The sequence below is a fragment of the Lissotriton helveticus genome, chromosome 2_1, assembly GCF_964261635.1.
Source record: "Lissotriton helveticus chromosome 2_1, aLisHel1.1, whole genome shotgun sequence".
In the NCBI taxonomy this organism is placed as follows: Eukaryota; Metazoa; Chordata; class Amphibia; order Caudata; family Salamandridae; genus Lissotriton; species Lissotriton helveticus.
The window spans coordinates 343,544,117-343,566,163 of record NC_136059.1 but is presented as its reverse complement, the minus strand read 5'-3'; the positions used below and the strand labels follow the sequence as shown (position 1 = coordinate 343,566,163).

At 45.7% G+C, this 22,047-nt stretch overlaps 1 protein-coding gene across 2 annotated transcripts in view; it reads right to left on the bottom strand.

The window, feature by feature from the left end:
* SPEF2 (sperm flagellar and cilia associated 2) overlaps positions 1 to 22,047 on the bottom strand; it is a 1,151,963-nt gene that overhangs the window by 711,798 nt on the left and 418,118 nt on the right. For both annotated transcript variants that reach the window (XM_078674939.1, XM_078674940.1), the window contains exon 19: positions 9,413 to 9,552. In XM_078674939.1, the coding sequence (XP_078531065.1) occupies positions 9,413 to 9,552 (140 nt within the window). The remainder of the gene's footprint in view (positions 1 to 9,412; positions 9,553 to 22,047) is intronic.

The window sequence follows — 22,047 nt, the reverse complement described above, 5'->3', positions numbered from 1 at the left end:
ATTCTAGCACAACTTGGGAAGAGTGTTGAGTCCTTGAAGCAATCCAGTGCCAAGTATGCCTTCTCTCTAAAGAGACCAGTTCCATCCAAGGGCATGTCCATGAAGTTGGATTGGAAATCCCCTGACAAACCAGATGTTCTTAGCCAAGTGTGGCACCGAAAGGCCACCATTGATGAAACCACTCTACCCATTGATTCAGTCGTATCAAGACCACACCTAATTGTGAACTTTACTGCATCTCTCCCATCTTTCACTGCTTGGGAGAGTACAACCCTGGCCTCTTCCAGAACCTGTGGCAGGACTTGTGCAACCTTTTCTCACAAAGTATATGAAAGGCCCAAAAGGCATGCAGTATTCACCGAGCAGTGCTAGGCTGATGGAAGAAAATATCTTCTTCCCAAGTACGTCCAGCCTCTTGGAGTCCCTGCCCGGGGGAGCGGAAGGGAATGCACCACAGGTGTTGAGGTTTGGACAACCAAGCTCCCAGGGGTAGGATGTTAGTTGAAGCAACATGGATCACCCTAGGTCGGGCAATGGCGGCGCACTATAGTCCTAGTCACAGGTCCCCTATGCTAGGCTTGGACCACAAGCCTAGAAGGACATCCATCAGTGCCTAATTAAAGGGCAGAAGGGATTCAGATCAGGAAGCCCCAGACTGAAGCAGTTCGGTCAAGAGGTTAGTCTTTAAATGCACTGAGGGTAGCTCCAGGTGAACTGGGATGGCGAAGTGAGCTAAAGAACGATGATGGATTCAACCCAGATCTGTGACTGGTGGTGTCTGAAAAGTTTCAGCGCTTCGTCCATCATCTCCTTGTGTTTGCTTTGTTCGCCCTGAGTTGGCAAGGTATGCCCAGACATGGGTCCCTTGCTCACTTTGCCACTGGCTTCAAGATAGGCTGGCTGATGAGGGCTGTTAGCCCAAAACCGGTCCCAGGATACTTGTTTCCGGTCCAGGGAAGACACGGCTTGGCAGTTTGGGCTGGACTGTTTCCATGAAGCACAGGGTCAAGACTGATTTGCAAATATCTGTGTCTGAACTGGGATGGCGAAGTGAACTGGAGAACAATGATGGATTCAACCAAGATCTGTGACTGGGGTGAGTGTCTGAAAAGTTTGGGTGCTCCGTCCATCATCTCCTTGTGTTTGCTCTCTTCAAAACCATAGCATAAGAAGCTCCCTCCTCCATAGCCACAGTAGGTGGGGAGAGCATACTAGCATCTGGAGAGGTGTGTAGTCCACTGCCCTCAGCAAACGCCTCATACAAGTGCAATTCTTCAACAGGAGTGTCTAACTCTTCTCCCATGCCTGAAACCTCCTCAAATGTTCAGAAAATGACCTAGAGCCTCTGGGCCCCATCTATACCAGAGTATAGACTGTACCAAAAACTGCAAACTTGTGTCCGCTTTGGAATTAAGGGAGAATGCACCCCAAAATTTAGCGTCCGACGCGGCATAAGACAAGGTTGTGTTTTAGCTCCGTTATTGTTTATTTTATTTATCAATGAAATTGATGACATTTTTAAAAGTGTCCAAGCCGATGCACCCAGGTTAAAAGGCGTATCCCTGCCGGTGTTATTATATGCTGATGACGCCGTGCTCCTTTGCAGAACCCCTCTGGGTTTACAGCGTTTGATGGATAGATTTTCTATGTTCATTAAGGACAGGAAACTACTCATCAATAAGGAAAAGACGCATACTATGACCTATGGGGTGAAAAATAACAAATCCAATGCCTTTTTTATTGATGGTAACAAGGTGCAACCAGTTGATTCATTTTGTTATCTTGGAATCACTTTTTCCTGTGATAGAAAATGGACCAACTAATTTAATAACATCAGTAATAAAATGGCAAAAAGTGCCCATGGTATCTTCAAATTTGCAGCAAAAATTGGGGATAGGCGAACCAGAGACATGTTGCAAATTTACCAAGCTAGATGCGCCACTATTGCATTGTATGGGGCGGCTATATGGGGTCACAGCTGCGACCACAAATTGCAGCTGGAGGAAAATTCTTTCCTGAAAAAACTTTTATTTTTGCCTACCTCTGCCGACACTGTATTGATCCATCGGGAATTAGATATCAATTATTTGAATGATCTTTTATCTTTAAGCCCTTTAATGTTATGGTGCTCTATATGGCTCCAGGATGAAAAGACCCTAAACAGATCTATAATTGAGGATTGTCTTTCATTGGACTTGTATAAAAAAATCCCATGGATAAAATATGTCTCTGATTGTTATTTACAAATTTTTAATCTTAATGTTTTGATCGACCCTAAGGCTACTTTGACGATACCAAAAGCAGAGCTGAAAGCAACATTTTGGGATAATTTGGCAAAGAAGAGGGCTTTTGCCTGTAGGTCCATGTTAACTGTCACATTTTCTAGTAGATATTCCCTCACATAAGGTTTTCCACCATACCTAGCACTGGTCACCAGGCAATCGCATAAGTTTGTCCTGACCAGACTAAGGTTCGGAATAGTACACGATTTGGTGGCCCTGCCTAACCTTAAGCAACATCCTAAAGGACCGTGTCTGTGTGACGGTATATCAAAACAGAGCACCTTGCACTTTTTATTAATATGTAAACTCTACCTGAACTTTCGAATTATGTACCTAAAACCTTTGTTTGTTAAATATGGGGTACGTACAGTTGATGAGGCAATGAGTCTTATTTTTAACATGAAATCTGCTGACATCTGTTTTTTTACTGCTGTGTTTTTAAACAAATCCATTAGTGTCCGTAAAAGCATGATATTTTAGTGTATTTGGTCTGTATCACATGAAACTTATTTTAAATTGATGATTTATGTATTGTGTACTTTCTTATATGTGCTTTTATGGTCATTTGTTTTTGTACCGAATAAAGCTTCATGAATTGAATTGACTGACACTGATCAGAAATCAGAACAGGGCTGGTGCCACTGGTGGGTGCTGGGAGCATGCCAGGCTCAAGGAGAAGGTCATGTCGGCACAACCGGCACTGATCCGGCACCAGAATCAGATCCATTAGGCCCTATCAGAACAGAGGCTGGATCTGGTGGGGCCCAAAGGCACACCAGCAGGGTCGGCCTGCTTGAGTACTCGGTGCATGGCCTCGTAAAACTCTTAACTGAGTGAGGGCCACTCCGGCTCCCAGAAACAGGGGAGGTGCAGAGTCGAACCTGGACATCGATGTTCCTCACTTGTCTCGTCAATCCTCAATGGACGAGGTGAAGTCAAAGTCCTGTTAGACTTCTTCTTGTGCCTCTTCCCCGAGTGTCCAGAAGACATCGAGTGGGACAAAGAGGACTTTCGGCTCCTAGAGCGGTCCCACAAACCTCTCCTCCTCAATTGGGACCGGACCGCCGGAAAATCGTGCTCGATGGCATTGACTGCTGGGTCGCATGCAGCTTTAGGGACAGTTTTCTCAAAGCCTTCAGTGCCATGGCCTGGTAGTCCAAGCACGTCCTTGAGTTGTTATTGCGCTCAAGACACCATAAGCACACAAAGTGCGGGTCGGTAACTGACATGGTGAGCTGAAAGGTGCTTTAAACTGTAGACATATCTTGCACACCTACGTATTCCATGTAATAAAAATAATCTATGTTTTAACAATGTCAGTCCATTGTGTACTACCTTGAAACCTGACCCGCACCCATCAGGAAAAACTATCCATAAATAGATGTGTACAGACCCTGTCACATGGGTCAAGGTGCACTAGTCATGCCCATGTGGTGCAATGATTAAATCAAACAATTCAAAATAATTTTTCATGCAGTTTTTTCACTTTAGCTCATTTCCCAGTGCATCAAAAAAAGTTATTCACAATGATAACAACAACAGAACAAGATTCATATTGACACATTTCTCGTGTCTAACGTAATGTACATATTGTAATTTGCTCATAATATTATGCTTCTCGTGAATTCAACATAAAGTTTCCAATGCAGTGGTCCCAATGCATTTTGGGAATCCCTTTGTCAGGGGAACTCAGCAAAATGAAAAATAATATGTGTATTTAACCATACTATAATGACATAAAGTACAAGAATTTCCCAAGCTATTCCATCACAGCCAGGTTGGTTCTATTAGTTCATAAAAACATATAACATGCGTGTTTAATGATTCCAACATAGATGTGTGCCCAAAGAGTACATCATACTTACCATAAAGCATAAAGTGCCATAATGGACATGCAACGTTGTTCAAAGTACCACCATTTCATGACTGTACATCTGTGTGCCGTTTTAAGCAGAATATCTTAAACCAATTGGTACCTACCCGGTCATCACATGACCCAAATATCAATATTGTGAGTTTCTCTGCGAAGTAAAAAGAGGTAACCATCAGTAACAACCCTCTAAAAAACATGCTTTTTGTGCCCGAAAAACTGAGGAACACTTACTTCAACAGCAGTCAACAAAATACACATTGCTGTATGATCAAATGTACTGTGTGCCTCGGTCTTCTAAACAAAGCAACACGTTTCCCGAGTTAATGACAAGAAACAAACATAACTCTATTTCTATCCTGTTACTGACCCTCCAACTTACTTTCACGATGAGCTGCCGTGTATCATACGTTTGTCTCCTGATAGTTCAAAAAGTACCGGTCGCTGCGATCTTATTTAAATGAAATGTACGTGCGCTTCAAAACGGCATGACATGGTGCTCTGTAAACATGGAAAACAGACTCTATACTTTTCAAAAAAACTAGCAATATCTACCTACTGCGATAAGCGCAAATATTTTTTTAATTAAAAGTGTGGCACATATGATGGTACGATATGTTTTAACTATGATATACAAAAAGAAACCTAAGTGAGTCAAATACTTTGCTGATATAACAGCTAATGATGTGTGAGTAAACTGGATGCCAATACCTTCTACACCAAAAAACGGACTGTATCGCCTCTCGACTACGTGTAGTGCTCAAAATTCGAATCATGTGTTATGGGTATTAGCTATGTGTGTACAAAAAGCTATGTATGGAGATGCTTGTGAGTGTCATGGCTTCATGAAGTGCATTTATTCAACAGCAGGTTGGACCACTGGACCCCAAATTATGGAAACAGAACCCTAAATCAAAACATGATTGATAAAACAAGTATTGCATGTCTATAAATATAATCATGTAATAATCAAACATACTGCCACTTGATTGCTGAACAGAATTTAAAATACACAACAGGCTAACTGCTATATACATCAATTCAGGTTACAGGAAGCAAACCATCTAAATTTTATCATTAAGACCAAATGGTATCAAAGTGTTCGACCGTTTTATCCAAGTTATTTCCCTTTGTGCCAACTGTTATTTGAAAAAGTATAGAGTGTTTTCCATGTTAATAGAGCACCACGTCATGTCGTTTTGAAGTGCACGTACATTTCATTTAAATAAAATTGCAGCGGCGGGGACCTTTTGCACTATCGGGAGACGAACGTAGATACGCGGCAGCAGCTCATTGTGAAAGTAAGTTGGAGCGTCAGTAACAGGATCTAAATAGAGTTAGGTTAGTTTCTTGTCATTAACTGGGAAAACATGTCTCTTTGTTTAGAACACGGAGGGAAGCAGTACTTTTGAACGGACGGCAACGAGTTTTTGTTGACTGCTGTTGGAGTAAGTGTGCCTCAGTTTTTCGGGCACAGAAAGGATGTTTGTTAGAGGGTCGTTACTGATGGTTACCTCTTTTTACTTTGCAGAGAAACTCACAAAATTGATATTTGGGTCATGTGATGACTGGGTAGGTGCCAATAGGTTTAAGATAATCTGCTTAAAACGGTACATGGGTGTTCAGTTATGAAATGGTGGTGCTTTGAGCAACGATGCATGTCTATTAAGACACTTTATGCTTTTTCGGAAGCCTGGTGTACTCTTTGGGCACACGTCAATGTTGGAATCATTAACCATACACGTTATACATTGTTTATGGTATATAAACATGCTCTTGAGCAACAGCATGAACTAATAGAATCAACCTGGTGGTGATGGAATAGCTTGGGATGTTCTTGTACTTTCTGTCATTATAGAATGGTTAAATACATGTATTATTTGTCATTTGTAGAGATCCCCTGACGAAGGGATTCCCGAAATGAATTTGAACATGGCATTGGAAACTTAATGTTGAATTCACGAAAAGCAATGTGTTAATATGAACCTTGTTCTGTTGTTGTTATCATTGTGAAAACATTTTTTTTGAAGCACTGCTTGCGCAAAAGTTTTCGGATCCAGTTTGACACCTAGTAAATTCAAAGGAAATATATCTGTAGCCAGAAGTCTCTATCATGTTTAAATTTTAGTGCTGCAAAGACCCAATTGTGGGCAACTGGTCACGCCAGACTGTGTCAAAGGTAAGTTTAATGGCCAACTGCGCTGTAGTGCTGGTTGGATACGAGGCCCTGATAAGTCCCAGTCCAAGAACTACTCTCAGATTTGAAAACTTTTCTAGAAAAAAGGTTGCTGCCCAAGAGTCTTCAGCTGGATCTACACCTACACGCTTAATCTGAGTTAGGGTTTGACTATGGGGGCGTTACTGAAGAGCGAAGTACCAGTACGATCATCGACGAGACTGGTAAAGCTCAGAGCGGGCAGGCTTCGACTTGTCGTTGCTCTTGTTCAAGTCCTGTCTGTTTGGACTTAGAAACTTTTCTGGAAGTCAGATCTCCTTCAGTGGGTGCAACCTAGTATGTGGGATCCAACCAGTAATTTAGCATCAACAGCTTCAACTGAATGGCAGCCAGTGCTTCTTCAGAAGAGAAGTTGTCAAAAAGTTTCTAAGTCTCAGCTTTTGTAGTTTGGGTAGGAGGAGCATACTATAACACCAGCCAAAGGTTCCAGAACCTCAGGAAAAGCACTTGGGGTCAGGACTCACTCCAGCTGAAGTCACTAGTAGGGTCCAGAGCAGGTAAAGTTGAAACTGGTAAGCAGGCATTTGAGGAAAGGGAGCTTCTTGCAGCATGTGTATCCCTGTAGCTTCACAGGTCAGTCAACTGACTCTTGGAGTCCACTTCCAGGTCCTGGGAAAAAGTGGGAGCAGGTCCAGCTCTTAGGGTTCTCGTCACAGGTCACAACAACAGGTGCAGTCCTTCTTCTTTCTTCCACGCCCAGCAGTGTTCTGAACAGGGTGCACAGGGGTGCCACATTTATGTCTCACACTAGCCTGTAGGTGGGGGTGACTACTGGGCTTTCCCTGACTAACAAAGAAAAAGTTCCCAGTGGTAACCCTAACCACTTTTGCAGATGCTCCTGTGTGCCCTACTGCTAACAATCCCACAGTGCCTCTCCCTAACTAAAACCAAGACAGCAAAATCTTCCCTCGTGCAGAGCTTCTGTGCTCATCTTAGAGGCATGCCCAGGAAAATAAGCAAACCTGGGTGACAGTAAACACGGGCAGAAAGCCTGCTCAGGCAAGAAAAATTACAACTTTCTAAAAGTGTCATTTTCAAAATAGTGATATAAATGTCAATTAGGAGTATAAACAATTTTGACATGTTTGAGGGATCAGAGCCCATGCACTGGGGCCTGGCCCGTGCAAAGAGTCAAAAAGATCTTCAGCATCAGTTAAAAACTGAGTTCACCATACAAAGAGGCATTTTCTTACACATAACAAACATAGATCAAAGAACGAATTAGTGAAATCTATTCCCTTGGACCTCGAGTATAATCAAGCAATACGTTAAAGAACTGTCTGACAAAAGTTGTACATTCAGTCCACCCTTCGAAGGAATTTATTTTAGTTTGTATTAAAACATAAACATTTCTAGAATGACCCTCAAATAAGAAATGAAATGATTCCAAAGTGAAGCAGTTGTCAGTACCTATAATTTCACTCCAAGTCTGAAGTATTGCCATTTTGTAGGTGAACGTTTCAGATCCTTTAGATTGTAAGGCTCTTTAAAGTCTTGCAAATTGGAAGTAACTAGATCGGTATTTCAACACAAGCTGTGTAATACCTTCCAAACTAAAAAGGAGATTTCTAAATTTGATCTGAGAAGCAGGAGTCCACCAACAGAGTTCTGTCCATTGGCTGGAAATATGGCCACATTTTAAAAGACCACAAATAACTCTTAAAGCACTGTTTGGATCAGTCTGCAGGCGATTTATCAGGGACATTGGAGAGTGAAGATCAATAGGAAAACAATAGAACACCACAGAAAAAAACTACTGCCGAACTTCTATGTTAGATGTCTAAAACATAACTACCCATATAAAGGTTATAAAGATGCATGCGTACTGCTTGGTTCATTGAAGCAGTAAGAGATGAGAAAGATAAGTCACTATCATAAATACTCCCAAGTTATGTACCCACAGAAACAGATATTTTTGGGACTTACATTTTCTGGCAGGTCAAACCCATGAAATGGAGTAAGTTGGGACTCAAGTTGAAGGATATCGATTTTAACAATGTTAAGACTTAGGTGATGTCATCACATTCAGGATATTATATCAGATACACAGGCAGAAATATTGTGTCTGTTGGGACAGTTGTCTGGAAGAAAAGAATCTCAGTATCATCTGCGTCAAATTGGCATTGGAAACAACCAACTAATGATCACTCATTCAACCTTCAATTGCATTGCAACCAGTTGCATATTAGGAAGGGAATAAAGGCCTTTAAAGAATGTTATCAATCATTCAAAAAGGCTCAGAGAAACTTTGATCCACATTATTGTTTCTAAAACTACCAGTTGGAGTTATAGCACAACTGTATTGGTGAAACTTAGCAAAGGGTCCTATTTCATCTAGATGCAACATTTAATAGCCTCCTTTGCGCTTCCCATGGATTTGCAACAGGGCTGTGTCTGGTGCTGACCATTTTAAGATCCACTGTAATGGGACAATCACAGTTACTCCTTCTCTGTAAAAGAAGGCTGCAATTTGTAACTCATATCATTGGTTTAAGTTTAAGGTTGCCTACTGAACTGGGAGAGACAGGATATAAAGACATTCTGGGCCACGTGCACAATACACAAGCACTGGAGAAATGTAGCATGCATTACAGGGAAAAGTATAGTAATACCAAGCTGTGGACTTACTGATCTAACGTTGTGGCTGCTGAAAATGCAAATATTATCTCATTATAGAAGAAAGAGCAAGTGATGCAGGTTTAATCTTGAACTTGAAATTAACTTGTATACCTCAATGTGCATCCTTAACACCATTATCTTTTGGGTCCAGGTAGGCAAGCCAATTATACGTTTGGTGAAGCAGTGTTCCTGGGTCAGATACCGATCTGCCCAATTATACTTGGACAAGTTTTTCATTGTTTTTATTGGTGTACAATGAATGCATATTTCTCATCTACAATCAGGAAAGTTGTATCAGAGAAGCAGTGACAAACAAGGAAAAGCACCTGCTTTAACACAAACCAGAGGTTAAAACAAGACAGAGGTAAGATACGATAAAGTACTACTTATTCTTCAGTGAATTACCTTTGGAAGTGGTTCATCCACGTATACCCATTCATCTGATCCTGGTTGGATTGGTGGAGGACCCGGAGGTTCAGGAGGAGAAGGTGGCTCGTCAGGGGTAGAAGGTTTTGATTTCTTGCCGGGCGATCTACCTCGTGAATCTTAGACATGCATGCATAAAAAAAGTCACAATCACGAATATCTGCATTCAAAGTAATTTCAAACAACTTATGGTAATTTATTATAATACAATACCTTCAGTCTTAGATGTTATGGTAAGTTTGTTTGCAGGGTGTCACATGACTACCTTTCTGAATGGGATCGTGTCCCCTTACCAAAAATCACAGTAACCTCAAGATGTGTCTTTGACGGTATAACAGCATTTAGTATCCTCTCATTCGTGTATTCCACATGGGGCAAAAAACAAGTTATATGCTAATTGACTCACTTTAGGCCAGATGTACGATTATTCTAGTCTCAACAAGCAGTCCCAATGTGCAGCCAGTATTGAATTTTGCAAACCAACCTTTATACTTATATTTCGATTTGTAAATTCTGAATAAGAGTATATAGCAGTCTGACCTACCTTAATAATATTAAGTTCAAGTTCAAGTTCAAGTTCAGAATTTGTATAGCGCACTACTCACCCAGAGGGTCTCAAGGCGCTTGAGGGAGGAGGGGGGAGTACTTTACTTATCGAATATCCAAGTTTTAAGTTGCTTTCTGAAGGAGAGGTTGTTCTGTGTAAGGCGGAGGTGGGTGGGGAGAGAATTCCAGGTTTTGGCCGCTAAGTAGGAGAAGGATCTTCCCCCCATGGTGGATTTGTTGATGCGCGGAATAGCGGCTAGGGCCTGATTGGACGAACAGAGTTGGCGGGTGGGGTTGTAAAAGGACAGGCGCGTGTTAAGGCATTCGGGTCCTAGGTCGTAAAGGGCTTTGCGTGCATGGGTGAGGAGTCGGAACGTTATCCTCTTGTTGACGGGGAGCCAGTGGAGGTCTTTCAGGTGACCGGAGATGTGAGCTTGGCGGGGGATGTCAAGTAGGAGTCTGGCTGAGGCGTTTTGGATGCGTTGGAGTTTTTTCTGTAGTTTGGCTGTGGTTCCTGCGTAAAGGGTGTTTCCGTAATCCAGTCGGCTTGTGACCAGTGCGTGGGTGACCGTTTTTCTTGTTTCGGTGGGGATCCAACGGAATATTTTTTAGAGCATGCGTAGGATGTTGAAGCATGATGAGGAAACGGCGTTGACTTGTCTGGTCATCGAGAGGGAGGAGTCCAGGATGAAGCCCAGGTTGCGGGCGTGGTCCGTTGGTTTGGGTGCGTTTCCCAGGGCAGGTGGCCACCATGAGTCATCCCATGCAGAGGGGGATGATCCTAAGATGAGGACTTCCGTTTTGTCCGAGTTCAGTTTTAAACGGCTGTTCTTCATCCACTCGGCCACTTCTTTCATCCCGTCATGTAGGTTGGTTTTGGCGGAGTTTGGGTCTTTGGTGAGGGAGAGGATCAGCTGGGTGTCGTCTGCGTCGGAGATGATGTTGAGGTTGTGTTGGCGCGCGATGGATGCGAGGGGACTCATGTATACGTTGAAGAGGGTGGGACTGAGTGATGATCCTTGTGGTACGCTGCAGATGACTTCGGTGGGCATCGATCTGAAAGGGGGGAGGCGGACTCTCTGGGTTGTTCCGGTGAGGAACGAGATGATCCAGTCCAATGCTTTTCCTTGTATTCTGACATTGTTGAGGCGTTGTATGAGGGTGCTATGACAGACCGTGTCAAAGGCTGCGGAGAGGTCAAGTAGGATGAGGGCGACTGTTTCTCCGTTGTCCAGTAGTGTTCGAATGTCGTCAGTTGCTGCGATGAGGGCGGTCTCGGTGCTGTGTTTGGCTCGGAAGCCGGACTGTGAAGGGTCGAGGGATTTGTTGGATTCGAGGAAGGTTTATTATAAAAAACAAACAAAGGTCCTAAGGCTAATTTGATAATACAGACAATGGAGTTATAGACTAGAATCAGTACTATATCCGTTTCTCCTGTACCCAGCCGGGTCAGGAAATTTTATTCAAGTTAGTCAAAAAGGAAATCAGTTACCACAGAGAAGGTAAATTTCAGCAATTGATAGGGTACAAGCCTGCACCTATCCAGAGTTAAACAAAATTTTTTAGAGAAAGGTAGAGAAATAGGAAAAAACAATATCAGGCAAGAAAACGTAGGAGCCACATGTCCCTTGCAAATGGTTAACTAATACGCAAATTGAGACAAACAATTCATGCAAACACAGTAAGCACAATGGATATATTGCAGAACTGTTTAAATTGTCGACGACGTTTCGATCCCCTGGCTCCTAATGAACCGGGATCATCTTCAGGACTGTATAATTAGTTGCCTGTTTAGTTTTTGATGCGCCTGTGGGGGTAAGGGCAAAAGAAGGAAACAGTAGGTCAAATTTCACAGCTAGCAGAAAGTTCGAAAACGCGCTCCGTTTGCCAAAAACAGTTTTAAACTAGTGTGCCACAACTGAATCTAGTAACACTTCTGTCCGTGATCATGCGTGAAGTGAACTAAGTAAAGACCAATACTCTTGTGCTGACTATTGCAATTTCATAGGTGCACAGGCAATATTGAGGTTTGTGCTAGGTGCCACAGGATGAATTAATATGGCTAGTGCACATCATTGTGACTTCAATGCATGCGATATCTATGTGCATGTCTGTGGGAGAGTCTGTGTGACCTCCACGTGATATTCTCTGGAGTTTGTGGGTCATTGGTGCCGAACGTGTGAGTGGGAACGTGGTCGCACTATTACAGGGTTATGAAAACGGTGAAGTACTCAGAATTCACCCTAAGGGTGGTCGAACAACTAACCCCCGGGGTTCCTAAGTGGGACACTGGGCAGTTGAATAATCTGGAGAGCGCTCCTTATGGCGCAGTTAAGTGGAGCCTAAAAAACCAGGAAGTGCTGATTACTTAAGAGTTCAACCTCATGGTGGGAGGCTGCAGTGAAGTGAGTGATTTGTTACTTTACCTCTTGGGCCGGTCACAATAACGAATTGGGTATTGGTGTCCTCTCAAAAAGCCTCCTCGATGGGGGGGGGGCGTTCCGGGGTAAATATTCTCAATTAATATCGGAGTGTGAGGCTCCCGTGGGTCGGCAGCTCAGCCAACTATAAAGTAATAAACAATACCTGGGATTAGCAGAGGTGGTAGACCCCACTCCAAGATGGCTGCCGCGGTTCATTTCCAAGTCCCCCCTCGCTGCCCATTACGCAGTTCCCGGCTGAACCGCCATAAGCCCTCGCCTTCCTGTCAGTCCTACACGATTCCCATGCTGCCCGGTGTATTGACCATTGAGTCTACCGCCAGCCTTAATTCCGCTCGATTTAGGGGCAAGTCATCGGGGTTACCGCCAAACTACCGAAGGTAAGCCCATCAGGTACTCGGGTAGTCACATGCCGGTACTCTGCTTTCTAACTCCACCCTACCACCTCTGCTAATCCCAGGTATTGTTTATTACTTTATAGTTGGCTGAGCTGCCGACCCACGGGAGCCTCACACTCCGATAATAATTGAGAATATTTACCCCGGAACGCCCCCCCATCGAGGAGGCTTTTTGAGAGGACACCAATACCCAATTCGTTATTGTGACCGGCCCAAGAGGTAAAGTAACAAATCACCCACTTCACTGCAGCCTCCCACCATGAGGTTGAACTCTTAAGTAATCAGCACTTCCTGGTTTTTTAGGCTCCACTTAACTGCGCCATACGGAGCGCTCTCCAGATTATTCAACTGACCAGTGTCCCACTTAGGAACCATGGAGGTTAGTTGTTCGACCACCCTTAGGGTGAATTCTGAGTACTTCACCGTTTTCACAACCCTGTAATAGTGCGACCACGTTGCCACTCACACGTTCGGCACCAATGACCCAAAAACTCCAGAGAATATCACGTGGAGGTCACACAGACTCTCCCACAGACATGCACATAGATATCGCATGCATTGAAGTCACAATGATGTGCACTAGCCATATTAATTCATCCTGTGGCACCTAGCACAAACCTCAATATTGCCTGTGCACCTATGAAATTGCAATAGTCAGCACAAGAGTATTGGTCTTTACTTAGTTCACTTCACGCATGATCACGGACAGAAGTGTTACTAGATTCAGTTGTGGCACACTAGTTTAAAACTGTTTTTGGCAAACGGAGCGCGTTTTCGAACTTCCTGCTAGCTGTGAAATTTGACCTACTGTTTCCTTCTTTTGCCCCTACCCCCACAGGCGCATCAAAAACTAAACAGGCAACTAATTATACAGTCCTGAAGATGATCCCGGTTCATTAGGAGCCAGGGGATCGAAACGTCGTCGACAATTTAAACAGTTCTGCAATATATCCATTGTGCTTACTGTGTTTGCATGAATTGTTTGTCTCAACTTGCGTATTAGTTAACCATTTGCAAGGGACATGTGGATCCTACGTTTTCTTGCCTGATATTGTTTTTTCCTATTTCTCTACCTTTCTCTAAAAAATTTTGTTTAACTCTGGATAGGTGCAGGCTTGTACCCTATCAATTGCTGAAATTTACCTTCTCTGTGGTAACTGATTTCCTTTTTGACTAACTTGAATAAAATTTCCTGACCCGGCTGGGTACAGGAGAAATGGATATAGTACTGATTCTAGTCTATAACTCCATTGTCTGTATTATCAAATTAGCCTTAGGACCTTTGTTTTTTATAATAAACTGTCCGCCCATGGTCCGAAGGTATCCATTGGGTCCCCTTGTTATAATTTTAAGGATTCGAGGAAGGTGGCAAGCTGACTGTTGACGGCTTTCTCAATGACTTTGGCAGGGAATGGGAGGAGCGAGATGGGGCGGTAGTTCTTAAGTTCAGTGGGGTCTGCTGTGGGTTTCTTCAGAAGGGTGCTGAGTTCGGCATGTTTCCAGCTTTCCGGGAAGGTGGCGGAGTTGAGGGAGCAGTTGATGACGTCTCGGAGATGGGGTGCGATGTTGGAGTCTGCTTTGTTGAAGATGTGGTGGGGACATGGGTCGGTTGGCGATCCTGAGTGGATGGAGTTCATCAGGTGGATGGTGTCTTCAGTGGTGATTGGGTTCCAGGCGTAAAGGTTGTTAGAGGGGGGATTTGGTTCGGGGGTGGGTGGGGTGGACTGGTCACCGGACTTGTTTTCAAAGCTGTTATGTATGTCGGCGATTTTGTTGTGGAAGAAAGAGGCTAGGGAGTCGCAGAGGTCTTGGGATGGGGTGATGTCGTTGATGCCGGCGGAGGGGTTGGTAAATTCTTTGACGATGTTGAATAGTTCCTTGCTGTTGTGGGCGTTGTTGTCAAGTCAATCCTTGAATGCAGATTTCTTGGTGGATCGGATTAGTTGGTGGTGTTTGCGGGTGGCGTTCTTGAAGGTGGTCAGGTTGTCAGTGGTTGGGTTTTTTCTCCAGGCTTTCTCGAGGGTACGACAGAACTTCTTGGATGTCTTAAGGTCATCGTTGAACCAGGGAGCTCTTTTGCTACTTTGCTTGATTAGATGGTTTTTCAAGGGTGCTAGTTCGTCGGCGCTGTGGGTGATCCATTGTGTGAGGTTGGTGGCAGCTTGGTTTGGGTCCGATGTTTTGGCAGGAGGGTTTTTGTGAAGCGAGGTAAAGAGCTGGTCGGTGGTAATTTTGTTCCAGTTTCTTCGAGGGATTGGTTGAGGGAGGTTATGGGTCGTGGTCTTTTTGTAGTTGAAGTGGATGCAGCTGTGGTCCGTCCAGTGGAGAGCTGTGGTGTGGTTGAAGGAGATGTGCTTGCTGGAGGTGAAGATTGGGTCGAGCGTGTGCCTGCGTAGTGGGTGGGGGTATCAACAAGTTGTTTTAGTCCGAGGTTGGCCAAGTTGTCCAGGAGGGTGGTGGTGTTGCTGTCGTTTTTCTTTTCCAGGTGGAAGTTGAGGTCTCCCAGTAGGATGTAGTCCTCAGAGGGGAGGGCGTGTGGGCTGATGAAGTCAGTGATGTCTTCGCTGAATCTAGTGCGGGCTCCTGGTGGTCTGTAGATGAGGGTGCCTCTGAGTGTGGTTTTGGCGTCGGTGTGGATCTGGAAGTGAAGGTGTTCGGCGGCTGCGAGGTTATCGTCTGAGCTGGTCGTGATGCGGATGGAGTTCTTGTGTACGATGGCGATGCCTCCTCCTGTTTGGTTGGTGCAGTCTTTTCGGATGATCTTGTAGCCGTCCGGTATGGCTATGGCGATGTCGGGAGCTGATGAGACGTTCATCCAGGTTTCTGTAAGGAAGGCGACGTCCGGCGAAGTGGTGTCGAGTAGGTTCCAAAGTTCAATGGCGTGTCTGTGGACCGAGCGGGTGTTGAGTAGGATGCACTTCAGGTGGTTAGTGTCGGAGCTCTGTTTGGAGTTTGTAGATTTGGTGTGGGTCCTGATGCAGTCGAACTTGCAGGAGTCGCAGGTGAAGGGTCCATGGGTGTGTCCTGGTGCGGCTTGGTAGCAGTCTGGGAGACGGCCGGGGTTGAGTGCCGAGAGGGATGCAGCATCGTACGTTATGCGGGTGGAGTGGGATTTGCGAGGACCAGGGGGTCTGGCGCTGGGCGCAGTCCAGGCGCGGACAGGCGTAGACGGGCTTACCTTTGGCGTGCCTTCGGCGCGCATGGGCTGCAACCGCTGCACGTGAACGCTGCGCGCGAAGGCATCTGTCATATGAGGATAGTGGAGGGGGGAGGGGCGAGGGAGGAGCAGCTGGGAGGCGGGAGCGGGGTGGAGAGCCGGGCAGGGAGGCACAACAACAACAACAAAATGACTGTAAGCCAAAAGCGAAACAGGATTGGGGCACCAAGTAAATAAATGCGAAGAAAATGGCAGAGGCTCCGGCACAATCAGGCGCAAATGAGTCACACAGGCAGCACAGCACAACTGAAACGATCGCGAAAGTGCACCTTGGCAATACAGCGCTACGATACAAACAGAGTGAGCAAACAGGCAACAGTAGATAAGCGAGTACACTTGCAGTATAGCGCTACGAAATAATTCAACAGAGCAATCAGGCAATAATGGTTCAGAGAGCACACTTGCAGTGTAGCGCTACGATATCCAGCGGCAGGCAGAGCAGGGAGCAGCGTGGGGAGCGACCGCTTCTGATGAGATCAGGACGGATTAATGAGGTTTGTTGTAAATTTTGACTCAATACGATTGGACAAAATCATACAGATGATGACCTGCATGAGTCAGTAGACTACCATGTCTATGATTTTAAATAAAGTATTTTTTAAAAGCAGCTCATTTTGGTTAAAGAAAAATGGGCAGCTTTAAAAAAAAAAAAAAGGTTTTAAGGTTGAATCAGGGTTTGCAGTGATGGCATTGACCATTGCCTACACCCCAAAACCTTTTACAAAATCCTTAAAGAAATAAAGGAGTCAGTAACTTTACAATGGTTTGCAACCAGAATTAAATGTGCAAACCATAGATACCGTGGATATCAAGTCAGCATTTCCAAGGAATGGGCACAGCATACCCTTCCCGAATACAGCTAAATATTTACAGGCCCTTAAAATGGGATTGACACCAAAGAAAAAACATTTTTGGGGTTGCAAACACCAATTCTCAGTTCATTGTGACTGTAAAAAGAGTTTTGTACATCTGGCCCTTTGTCCCTTTAACAGGCATTATTACCAAGTCTACAATATATCATACATTTAAAAAAACATGCTAGTTTTAGAGGCAACCAGGAGTGTGCCTTGACGTATAATATCAGCCCTCTCTAAATTAGGTCTGTACTATAACTGTCCTCCAACCTATATCTGATATGTGTGTATGTAAGTAAGACCATAACTGGTAGTACTTTTTCCAATATCAACATCGGAGTGTGTGATTGTGAAATACTTTTGAGATTGTGGTGAGCTAAAACATTTTTAAGATGCCCGTGCATCTGTGCATCTGAACCATCAGGCACATGCACATTAGGTAAATGCCATTGCCATCATCTCAGTATGGTCCATGCAATTGCAGCGCTGTCCTGCAGGGAATCAGCTCGAGAAACCACATTGACATTAGTTATAGAGATATTGATAACTGACCACATTGGCGGGAGCGTGACCACAGCAACGACCAAGATGGCCACCTGCCTGTGAAGCTTTGGTGGGTGTGACCTACAAACTGCATGAATCGCCGCCATCATCACATCTGACACCATCCTTATCATGTAGGTGTGCCTCTGTCATTGTAGGGATGTGGAATGCCGTCCCATTTTCCAAGGGGCTGGCTCATGTGGACCGGCTCATACCTGTAGGCCCTCTGACAACAGGGACCACGGGTGAGGCTAATGATTCTCACCGGTGCCGCGGGCCACTTCCCCTCTCCTGCTATGCATCGGGAGGGCGGACCAGAGTGCAGTTGGTGGCTACCAGCCTTGTGCCTCGCCTCAACGCCTGCTGACTGTGACGGCTCCTGCTCTTCGCTGCCTGCCTCTTCGGTGCAGCCTTCCAGCTCTTGGATCTGCTGGTTGCCTGAACAAGTTGCCAGTGAGTGCACTACCTTGCTGGAGTGGTGGCGACCCCCTGAGATTTCACACTTCTGGCCCAGAAGCTTCACCCTCTACATGAGGCGGCCTGCCAACATGCCCTGTACGGTGTTCTCTGACCTGCGTGCTGCAGTCTACACTTGTGGCCTACAGTGAGCAACTCATCATTTCCTCTGCTGGGCCTCACAACACGACTTCTATTCTTTTGTTAGAGGCAGGGACTCTCTCCCTTTATCAAGTTCAACTCAACACTTGCACTATGCTAGCTAACACATTCATCTGCTAAATCACGTGGGCCCCTGGACAAGGTTGAAGGACCATGTTGTGGCCCTTACAACCATCTGAAGTCTGGCGCTGTGTGGGGGTCTGCTGCATGGCAGCCAAACTACCTCCAGGACTGAGTAGGCTGTCCCTGTGGGCGCGGACTTGTTACCATAACACTGCATCACTAACACCACTATTCTTGCACTGCACTGTCATTACATGTGTGTGGCAGACTGCAGCCTCTTGTTTTCCAAGGTTTCCACTCTGTATGCCCTGTAACACACGGCTGAGCCATCATTCTGTGATTGTCCTTAGCCTCCATCTGCTGACATTTGAAACGTCCCTGCTACCCCCACTTACCCCACCACAATAAGTGTGATTGGGGATTCACGGCTGGTGTGGATAGTCGCGCAGTCCTATCAGTTGTTCCTTGGCCATAGAGATACCATCTCCGTTATCTACTCTATTTGACACTCAAGATGGGGTGGTGACCCCAAACAGCGGAAACTGCTCTTTGAGCAGACCAAGCTGACGAGACACTAGGGCTTTCACTCTGACACAGATGACCCCTGTGTAGAGAAGCAGAATCCAACATTACTGTTGGTACAGCCACAATCATGGCAGAACTCAGGGCTGGATTCTGCTCCATAGATGCCCATTTCAAAGCACTCACTAGGTGCATTCCTCGAAAGGGTGAGTGTCTGGACCATCAAAATACCAGGATTGATGGCACCGAAGAGCGCATCTCTGGATTAGAGGATGATGCGTTTTGAGAAACTGGAATTGAATCTAATGATAGCAGTCATTAAAAACGAGGACTTGAAGGCGAGGTCTCCTGGGAACAATATTCGCATATCTTACAACAAATATGGGGCGCCCAGATACCTTCATTGAACAATTGCTCACAGATCTTTTAGATCACAGAAACTTCTCATCTACTTTCACCGTCCACCAGTAGGAGCCTCCTGCGCTGATCATAGCACGCCTCCTAAATTACAGAGACTGAGACACTGCCTCCAACAGGCCCATGAGGACGGCTCGCTACAATACCAAGGCTCCTCCGTTTCACTCTCTTCAGATTTCACCATAACTGTCCAGGAGCCCGCTGACAGTTTACTGATGCCAAAAACTCGCTCCGCAAGTTGGGCCTCAAGTATGCAATGCTCTTCCCGGCACAACTCTGTGTTGAAGTTAATGGGAAGCCCTGTTTTTTCGAAACTGCAGCAAAGGTAACTGACTACTACAAACAACTAGCTGCAAACTCATCCTCCTGTAGGCAGAATACCTGGGAGTGCTCTGGCTCACTGGATGCTGCAGCACAGTTTCCCCTCAACCTGACACTGGTCATAACAAGTGGCCACCCTCCCTGGTCGATGACCTCTCGCAGACATCCTCCCTGAGTGCAGACACTGTACTACTCTAGGCCAAGGTCACATTATTGTTTATATTGACTCACTGTGGTCTATCCTATGCAGTTGATTCTTCTTCACCACTTCAGGTGGACCACTCCAAGACGAGGTGTTGCCTTCCCCCAGTGGTATAAACTGGCTTGTTCTTTATGGGATTGGTTAGGTTTGTGTTTCTTTTTTATGGAATTATCTAGATTGTCTCATCGTCCGGTGTGGGTGGGCCGGTGTGGTTGGGGTTGAAATGGATTTTGCATGTTTGAGTTTTGTATGTTATCCATTGCTCACTGGGTACACAATGAGCTACTCAACCGGATGGCATCGTTTGTTTTACGTCACCATTCCAAATGACACCTCATGATGGCTCAGAGTGGGTCATAGACATCATCTTCCTCACTTAGAAAATTCAAGGTATTAACAATCCATGCAAGGGGAAACAGGTTCTCTCATACTTATCACAGCATGGCACAAACATGGCCTTATTCCAGGAAACCTGTCTCCCGTCCAGAGACTCCGAGACATACACGACTACTTGGGGTACCCATCGCTAGTTTTCTTGTTATAGTTCCTATTCCCCAGGAGTTTATATCCTCATACATATGTGTTCCCTAATCCATACGTGATAGCCATGCAGACCCATATGTTCAATATCTCATATTATCCGACATCCTAGATGACAAACATTCACAACTGATTAACATATATGCCCCAAATGTTGGAGCTCCTGAGTTCTTCCATGACATATACACACACATGGGGCGGGTAGAAGCAGATGTAAACATAATGGACGGAGACTTCAAATTTATAAAAAAAAAGAACTAGATTACACAAGCACTCAACCGAGTGGTAAACCCCATGCTCAGGGAGCCCTTCGACATATTCTTGATGCATACGCCCACCATGATGTCTGGCACACATGGCACCCCTCCATCTCTGACTACACTGTGTATTTCACTCTCCGTGAGGTCTGAATCCTCAATCATCTACAGCATTCCTTCCAGTCCGTGTTTTGCGTGTTTCCTGAGCAGTGCGCGTGTGAGCATGCAGCTACCGGCGGCCGAGGCGGCAGCAGCCGGCAGCAGCCGGCAGCAGCTTTTCTGCTTCCCGGCCACAACACCGCCACAACAGCGCCTCGGCTACACCGGTTATATCGCAACTTGGCAGTGGTGGCGGTGGTGCGTTTCATCGTTCAGCGTTCCAGCGCCGGTGTTCCAGCTACCAGTGAGCTCCGGCAGCCAGCGGCTGGAACTTCACGGTCCTCTTGTCCCTGAGTGCACAATCAAGTATTCAGAGGCGCTTCCCACTTCCCGACGGTTTCCAGTCGGAGGGTAGCTTTCGACTTTGCCCTTGACTCAGAGAGCAGAGCGCAGCCCGAGAGCAGAGAGTAGAGCGCAGAGAGGGCAGAGAGATTGCATCTCGCCTTGCCACGCCTTACCTGTTGCCTGTTGCCTGTTGCCTCGGGGTCCGCCGTCGTGCTGTGGCGGTGTGGGCGCAGGTGGTGGGGCCGGGGGTTGAAGGCTGAGAGCTGGAGTACTCTTACCCCTGTGGGGTGCCGTGCCGCACCATGCCATGGTCCAGCGGCTTCTTGACTGAGGCATTCCGCTGACACCGCTGATGAGCGCCAAGGATCACTTTTGCTGAGGGCACTTTAGGCGCCGCCACAGGAGCCACCACCTCCTTTCGCTCCGCATACAGCGGGATGCAGTGAGAGACGGCTTGCCTAATGCCGAAATCTCTAACGTGACGCGGCAGGAGCCGCAGTTTCTAAATCAACTGCGGCAGGAGCCGCGAGCCGCCACTCACCGCCCGTAAACACCCTTCCAAACCACAGTTGAGGCTGGGGGGAGCTGCATCTCTGCTCAATCTCTGCTCAATCGCGGTGCTCCTCGTCTTTTAGCTGCTCCTTTAGCTGCTTTTCCAACGGATCACGATCCCCCTTCCACCAAAAGTCCATCTAAGGTGGCTGGAGCCACAAGACACAAAAAAAAGGGAGATCTCAACCTCTCAACGAGACTTAAGCGACCTTAATGCAATTAATAATATGAGAACAAGAAACTCAAATCTGCTACAACACCAAGAGAAGCCTTGCCCCCATAAGGCAGCAAGACAACAAAAATTAAAAATGCTCTACCCTTCGGGCAGAGGGAGTTTAAAATTGGGGTCAAGTCCCAAGGAGGGCCCCCTGGAGGCCCAGCAAACAGGAGACTCATCATCAGCTCCAATACACTATTAGTACCTTCAACTCCATTAGGAAAGGCTTCCACTCCATATGAGCCCATGGCTAGCACGAACAGTCACAGTCTCAGCTCTAGAAAAAAAAAACTAGCACAGACAGCAATAGAGACATAAGGGAATTTTTGCACCATATAACGCCAAAAGACAAACTTGGTGAACCTAGAGGAGTTGTGAGCTCACCACGTTCAGGGCAAATCATCAGTATTGTCAGTCCACCTACAGACGCCTGTAACCTAACCTGAGGATCCCATCCACCTA